This window comes from Nicotiana tabacum, chromosome 18, assembly GCF_000715075.1.
Source record: "Nicotiana tabacum cultivar K326 chromosome 18, ASM71507v2, whole genome shotgun sequence".
Taxonomy (NCBI): Eukaryota; Viridiplantae; Streptophyta; class Magnoliopsida; order Solanales; family Solanaceae; genus Nicotiana; species Nicotiana tabacum.
Window position 1 is genome coordinate 119,208,766 of NC_134097.1, and position 8,830 is coordinate 119,217,595.

Sequence of the window (8,830 nt, forward strand, 5' to 3'; positions counted from 1 at the left end):
TGGGGTTGGACCCGATGAGGGTTGCCTACGTATCTCACATCCGGTGAGAATCAAACCCGCGTAGTTCGGGCGATCAAGAATAAGTAGATGAACTAACTTTTTTTTTTGAATTTGTGAAAGAACTACTTTAAAAGAAGAAAGGAAGTATTTTTTTTTGTGGATTTTTGATTGATTTTCTTTTTAAAAGAAAGACTTCTAAGATATTTTTTTTTCCCTGAATTTTCATTTGTTTTTTTTTCTTATTCTAAAGAAAAAGAAGAAAATATTTTTCAGAATTTTACCTTTAATAGAAGAAATGCTTCTAAAAATGTTTTTTGAATTTTGAATTTTCTTTTCAATTTTGAAAGAAGAATCAAAATATTTTCGGATTTTTTTTTAATTTTATTATATATTTTTTTTAAATAATTAAAAAGACTTTCTAAAGAAGTCAATAATGGAAAATATTTTTGGATTTTTGTTTTGAAAATTGGGGGTCTAAAAGCTTTTCTAGACTTTTTGGCAAGACAAATATTTTTTGCAACAAATAAAGACATATATATGTATTTTTGGAAATAAAAAAAAAAATTTGGATTTATATATATATACAAATATATATTTGTGACAAATAATGAAAGACTCTTTTTTTTTTGCATTTTAATAAACAAATAAATAAAAAAAACCATTTAAAAATACGACTCTTTTTCATTTTCATTTTTATGACAAGACAAACTATATATTTTTTTTGAAAAACAGAACAACGACTTTTTCTTCGCTTTTAATAAAACAAACTAATAAGACATTTTTTCTCATTTTCTTAAAATTTCGGCGGAGTTTTGACAGTATTTGGGCATTTGTTTTTTTTCAAAATAAACAATCAATTCCCTAACCGCTATTTCTTTTTTTTTCAATTTCAAAATATTATTCCTGATATTCACAAGTCAGTCAACACACAAGTCCGAATCAAATTAATGCGCAAGTAGTAACAAGTAAGATGCATCAGGATGGTCATTTTCATTTTTGGTGCACCTGTCCTAGACAGACCCAACCCCTGTGTTGAGCCTCCAAAGTCAGATGCACGTGATGCAAACAAACGTTCCTACTAGGGATCCGACATGTGGCTTTGTTATACTAGGTTCAGAACCTGGGTGTTTGTTCTAGACCTGGCTTACCCGAGCGGACACCTCGAGCCGAGGAGGAGGAGGCAGTCCGGGAATACAGAAGCTTCACCGGCTTTGCGACTTGTCCGAACCTCGTTCTAAATTGGGATTTGACACTATACAGAAAAGAAGTCGTACGAAGTACACCCTTCTTCATGATTCAGAAGACTCAGAGAGGAGATGGGTTTCGACACAGTTTATATACAGTTCACGTAATATCAAAGCGGTAAAAGGCAACCAATTAGCACATTGAGCCAAAAACATGTAACAAAATCAAATAAAATCAAATATAACAATTTATATAAGCTCGAATTTCTAACCCTGAACCAGTGGTTCTGGGTCAGGTCCCCAGCAGAGTCGCCAAAGCTGTCACACCTCCTTTTTCCGTACCGCGAGGGTACAAGGGAGTTTTTCCAATTAAAGGACAATCGAAACAGGATTTGTTTATTTATTTCAGAGTCGCCACTTGGGAGATTTAGGGTGTCCCAAGTCACCAATTTTAATCCCGAATCGAGGAAAAGAATGACTCCATATTACAGTCTGCGTACCAGAAATCCGGATAAGGAATTTTGTTAACCCGGGAGAGGTGTTAGGCATTCCCGAGCTCCGAGGTTCTAGCACGATCGCTCAACTGTTATATTCGGCTTGATTATCTGATTTTATACAAATATGAACTTATGCGCAAATTTTATCTTTTAACCGCTTTATTATTATTTTTTTTTAAAAAAATAAAAAATAAAATTGTGAACATCGTATAAAACATGTTTTTGGATTACGTCACATGAAATGCACCCGCAATCCGGAACACATTTTTATTCAATTTTTAGGATTTAGATTTGGGTCGCATGAAATGCGCATTCGAGTTTAAGAAGGTAAAATTAATTAAATCGCGCCTAAAGAGTCTAGCGCGTCATTATATTTGGGAAAGGAAGTGAAATTCACTAAACAGTCCATCCCAAATTCTAAGTATATATATATTTTAAAAATAATTAAATAAATAAATGAGATTGGAGAATCCTGTAAATTTTTGTATTATTTACATCTATTTATTTTTAGCGAAATCCTTCCTTATTTTAAGAATATCCTTTAATGACTACATTTTTATTATTACTAAGTTTATCTATAAATATAAAATCAATCTCTACATTCTTAAAAATAACATATTAAATAGAAGAGAAAAACAAATATCAACAGAAAGTAATAAAAATTATAATTATAAATACAACCTGGAATTGTCAAAAAAAAATAAAATAAAAAAAAATAAAAAACTAATTATACCATAGTTGGATTAAATTCATATTGTTAGTATGACTTAAGCTTATTGAAACTAATTATTTACAAATACTGAAAATTGAAAAAAAAAACTTGATTACTAAACCATATTTCTAAAAAATTAAACAATTTAACCTTAACTAACTTTGTTTTAATTCACATCATGTCCTAATACTTGATTCGCAAACTAATTCATGTTTTAACTGAAATTAACTACATGATTCCGATTAACTTAACGTTGACGAAAAACCTTATGAATAAGGAACTTATTCAATTTTTGCCAAACTGATTCAATAACGCCATTTTTACGTTATTTCTTCTATTTTTATTATTAAACAGTTTTAATTAGTAATCAGGCTTAAATATATTTCCTAATAATCCGGTTAAGGCGTTATTTAATATGTCACTATAATATGCCTAGTTATGCCAAATGACAGTGATTTATAGAATAATAATACATGAATAACCTAAATACAATACAAAAACAATTAAAACTAAATTAAAAATTTAACACTCCATTCTTCATTTCAGCTTACAAAATGCCAAAATTACAGTTGTGTACCTGATATTGTCAATATAAGAAGAAGAAAGTCAGCAACGTAATACGTAACACAACAACAACAACAATAACCATCAATAACCAGTCAACGAAAAACCCAGTGACAGATTTGAAAAATTCAAAATAAAATTCAGGAATGCCGAAAATAACGGACAGAAACCAAGGGAAATTTTCAGATTTTTGAAAGGCTAGTTAATCTTCAACCCTTAATTTCTACACCTGTATACAAGAATATTTATCAGGTGTGTACTACTTTCTCTTCTAATTTTCAACTTTTTTTTTTATTTTCTTTGTATGTTTTTTCTTTTCTTGAGAGTTTCAATGTTTTTTCGGAATAAATGTTCAGCTCTTTTTTTCTCTAATCTCTCTCTGTCCGTCTATGTGTCTTTCAAGACTTCCTATATATAATCCCAACTCTTTAATCAATTAAAATCAAATCCCTTTCTCTACCAAACCCATTATCTTCCCACTCATCCCCATTACATTAAATAAATATATCACACCACCCCATTATATTTTGTCCCCCATGCCTAACATAAACAAATACAAGATTCCCCCACACTAAAATTTGTCTTGTCCCCCCTTTATATTAAATAACTATATCACAACCCACCCCATTTCATTTTGTCCCCCATGCTTCACATAAAAAATTACAAAATGTACAATTCCTAAACTACCCCTCCGACCTTATTGCAATTACTATTTTACCCCCAAACGTACTGCGATTTACCAAATTACCCCATCAGCTATAACAAATCAATTAATCAAACTCAACCAAAATATAGTCAATATGACCAATTTCTACATAAATTCAAACAACAAATCTCATGAACATGATTTCTTCAACATTTCAACAACAAATCACATGAACACAAATTGCACAATAAAGAACAACTAAAATTTGATTGAACAATATTTTTAGCAACAACAAACCTATTTTCGGATTCAACAACAACAATCAAACAAGTATATTTAGATTTCTAAATTCAATAATATTGAACTTAAAATCAACTCTAACAACATTACAACAAACAATTCCTATATTAAACTTTAAACAAGATTATGAGACAAATTCAAGAAATAATCATAAATGGTAAACAAGAAATCAAGCTATACAAATTTCGGATTCAAGATCAATCAAACAAAGTATGAACATGAATGAAAAGATTCAACCACAATAACAAACTTTATTCAAATTTCGAATTGAACTTAAACAAAACAAATAAATATATTCAAATCACTAATCTTCAAATAATCAATTAATCTTTCTTAATTAAATCCAACAAAAAAAAATATAACAAAGATACATGATCATGAATGAAATCTATATTAAACAAACAATGGATTCAAGCGATTTAAACTAAATCTAACAATATTAAACCTAAACTAACAATTCCTTTTTTACAAAAATTAAATTAACATGAAATAAACTGAAAATCAATTAATTAAATTTTCATTTGAATCTGAAAATTAAATCAACCAAACATATGAACAAACTAAAAAAAAAAATTATTTCAATGATGAACAAACAAAACAAGAATTGAATCATTTATCGATTTTGGATCCGAAAAATATCAAACAAATTATGGACAAAAATGAAACTCAAAAACCCACTAACCGGATCGAAACAATGACGAACTTGAATGGAAACAAATCTTCCCGGAAACAAATATCGCACCAAAATCATTTGACACCGAAGACGATCACGAACGGACAAACGAAGAGCTTGAAGGAGAGGTAGCGGACAACTGTGGAAATGATGCCGGACGGGGCAGCAGCAACGCAAAACGTGAGCAGCAGTAGATGCTGGACGAAGCAGTCACGCAACATCATGAAGTGTGGAAGAAGAAGAAGCAACGATCAACGTGAACTTGAAGAAGAAGAAACACTCGTGATCTTGAAGAAGAAGAAGAAGAAACACGGGCGGCGGGTGTGTGTGTGTTGTGTTGCCGTGGTTGTGTGTGTGTGTATGTGAAGGAGAAGAGGCGGGGGAAGGGCAGCCATGGATGGGGTGTTTGGATGCTTGAAGAAGAAGAAGAAGAAGAAAAGAGAGAAAGAGAAAGGGGGGGGGGGGCGGATGAGAGAGAGGGATTTTTAGGGTTTTCTTCCTTTTTTTTTTGTTTTGTTTTGCTTTGTTTTTTTTTTGAAATGAAAGATAGGGGGTGTTAGGTTATGGATTGGGTCGACTCGGTTTGAAATGGACCGGGTCATGGGGAAGATTGGACAATTGTTTGGGCTTGGGGTTGAAATTTGAAGAAATGGCCCAATCCGATTTTTCTTTGTATTTTTGCTCTCTTTCTTCTTTTATTTTTCTAGAACTAAATTATTAAAATACTTAAATTATTATTAAGAACTAAATTAACTCAGAAGGAGAGGTAGTTTCATCTCTCAACTAGTATTTCCTCGAGAAATCTGTGGGGACATGGGTGGGCACAGAGTCACCTTTTGAAGCTTCTCGGGAAGGGACATACTCACTCGTATCTGAGTGGTCCGCTGCTCTATCCGCAGCTTCGATGGCAGCTCGCACCTTCCCAATGGACTTTTGGACTGCTAGTGGTAACATGGTCTTGCTTTTTCCCCTGTCTCAGGAAGGTTCTGTCCTCCCTTTACCTTTATTGCTTCCACCTCGGGATCGGACCATTGTCTGCAGCAAACAAGCAAAGAAGACCTATCAAAAACAAAGCTACAAGTGAATTAAAACATTGCAGTTGAAATGCAGAAACTACTTTTAAGAACAGGCACCACAGACCGCGAAAAAATGGCCGCGACCTCAAAGAAGCAACTACGGACCGCGAAGGAATTGGGATTAGACTACCAACTCTCTGAAATTTTCTCACTGCAGACCGCAAAAAAGTAGATGCGGTCGCGAAAGGTCAACTGCGAACCGCGAAAAAGTAACCGCGGACTGTGAACTTACACACACATTTCCCATAAATTAGGGGTTGCGGACCGCAAAAAATGAACCGCGGTCCGTGAAATTGAAAAAGCACGGGCACTGAGGAACATTTTTAACCTAGGGTTTCACTTAGTGCAAGAATTTTAAGTAATGAACAGGAATATTGAACAACCCTCTCCCCCATTAGGCATGCAAAACAAGTACCCACACAAATTTTTAGCATTAATTAAGCATGATTGTGATTCTGGCATGTATAAACCTTACTTAAAAAGAAAAAGTTAAACTAATATAAAAGAAAAGAAAGAAATAAAACTAACACAAAACTATGAACATACTAGTTGTGTGATTGAAAGGAAATTTGGCTCTTGATTAGTGAAAGTGAAATTGAAAGCCATAGAAACGATGATGAACAATGCTATATCTCGGTGGGAAATTACCTGTTTATACTTAACAGTTGTAGACCCCACAAAATTACCTGAACGCGACCGCGAAATTGTACCGCAGGAGCGTTCTTATACCTGATTTGAAGAGTTGTTGCAGACTGGACCGCTGAGAGCGAAAAAATAAGCGCGGCCACAAAAGAGTAATGCGAACCGCGAAATTCCAACCGCGGACACAAATACAACTTCAGAGTTGCTATTCTGGACTTTTCAAGTCCGCTGACCATTTACGCCCCGCAAAAAGCACCCGCTGATCGCGAAATTTTGAGTGCGATCAGCGTAATTCCCCATACTTAGGTAAATTTTTCCAGCAACACTCCTACACTGCACAAACAATTCCTACACAAATTTCACAGTGAGTTAGTCCAAAATAAAGCTTAAACTAAGAAGAAAATCAAAAAGAAAGAAAAACACATGGGTTGCCTCCCAAGAAGTGCCTGATTTAGCGTCGCGGCACGACGCATCTTATTATCAATCACTTGAAATGGATCATTGCCACCACGTGGCTATAATCAAACTTGCCAAGATAATACTTCACTCGAAAAATTTCACCATTTTTGTTTTTCAAATCAAGAGCTCCAAACGGAGTTACATGCACCACTTTAAAAGGGCCACTCCATTTTGACTTGAGCTTTCCTAGAAACAGTCGTAACCGACAGTTGAATAGAAGAACCAAGTCACCCTTCTTGAATTCCTTTCTTCGGGAATATTTGTCATGTAAGTACTTCATCTTGTCCTTATACAAGGACAAGCTAGAATAAGCATGGAAGTGGAACTCATCAAGTTCATTTAGTTGCTCCACCCAAAGATTTGCAGCTACATCGCATTCAAGGTTTAACTTCTTTAGAGCCCACATGGGCTTATGCTCGAACTCAAACGGAAGATGACATGCTTTCCCAAAGACCAATCGGTACGGAGACGTACTAATCAAAGTCATTTATGCAGTTCTGTAAGCCCACAAAGCATCATCCAGTTTCCTTGACCAATCAGTCCAATTTGCATTTACAGTTTTGATAATATGCTCTTTATCTCCCTATTGGAGACTTCAACTTGCCCACTAGCCTGGGAATGATAAGGGGGTGACACCGTATGATTGACACCATACTTGGAAAGTAAATTATCGAAGGCTTTGTTACAAAAATGAGAACCTCCATCACTAGTGATCGCCCTTGGAGTGCCAAACCTTGTGAAGATGTTTTTCTTTAAGAACGCCACCACACTCCGTGCCTCATTGTTAGGCAAAGCCACAACTTCAACCTACTTGGAAACATAATCAACAACAACCCAAATGTAAGTGTTACTACATGAACTCACAAAAGGCCCCATGACGTCGATGACCCACACGTCAAAAATATCAATCTTAAGAATAGTGGTGAGGGGAATTTCATCCTTCTTAGAAATTCCACCAGCTCTCTGACACTCATCATATCTCTTAACAAGCTCACCAGCATCTTTATACAGGGTAGGCCAATAAAATCCACAGTTAAGAACCTTTGAAGCATTTATCACCCCACCATGATGACCAATGTAGGGCGAGGAATGGCAAGCATCAAGAATACTCATTTGCTCCTCTTCCGGAATACATCTCCAGATCACACCATTATTACAAATCTTGAAAAGATATGGCTCATCCCAGTAATAATCCAAGCTGTCCCGTTTAAGTTTCTTCCTTTGGTTAGAAGAAAGATCACTCGGAACAATGCCAGTCACAAGAAATTTAGCTATATCGGTGAACCAAGGCATACTATTCAAAGACACAGAGAGGAGTTGTTCATCTGGAAACGAATCATTAATTTCGAGGCCATAATGGGGCCTCCCCTCCTTTTCCAAGCGGGACAAGTGGTCTGCCACTTGGTTTTCACTCCCTTTTCGATCAATAATTTCAAAGTCAAACTCTTGAAGCAGAAGAACCCATCTCATCAACCTATCCTTAGAGTCCTTTTTTGTCATCAAGCAACGGAGTGCCGCGTGATCGGTGTGCACAATCACTTTGGTACCCATGAGATATGACCTAAACTTTTCCATGGCGAAGAGAATGGCTAATCACTCTTTCTCAGTCACTGTATAATTGACCTGGGCATCATTTATCGTTTTGCTTGCATAGTACTCCGAATGAAATATCTTGTTGATCATTTGCCCCAAAATCGCTCCTACCGTAACGTCACTATCATCGCACATGAGCTCAAATGGTAAGCTATAATTGGGTGCGGTAATGATGGGAGTGGTAGTCAATCTATACTTGAGAAGCTCAAAAATTTCATGCAATCATCATTGGACACAAACTTTGCATCCTTTTCCAACAACTTGCACAAAGGGTTCACCACCTTTGAGAAATCCTTGATGAACCGACGATAGAACCCCGTATGCCTAAGAAAGCTCTTAACTCCCTTGACGGAAGTGGGAGGAGGGAGTTTTGAAATCACTTCAATATTTGCTTTGTCCACTTCGATACTGTTCTTTGAGATCTTATGGCCGAGGACAATGCCCTCATCGACCATAAAGAGGCACTTTTCCCAATTAAGCACTA

The 8,830-nt window shown here is 35.4% G+C and overlaps 1 protein-coding gene across 1 annotated transcript; it reads right to left on the bottom strand.

Moving 5' to 3' along the window:
• Positions 1-5,517: 5,517 nt before the first annotated feature.
• LOC142172664 (uncharacterized) lies at positions 5,518-7,240 on the bottom strand. Its single transcript, XM_075236330.1, has 2 exons — positions 6,822-7,240; positions 5,518-5,611 (listed from the first exon to the last, which is right to left on the bottom strand). Exons 1-2 carry the CDS (start codon positions 7,238-7,240, stop codon positions 5,518-5,520), a joined length of 513 nt encoding a protein of 170 aa, XP_075092431.1.
• Between the last annotated feature and the right edge of the window lie 1,590 nt (positions 7,241-8,830).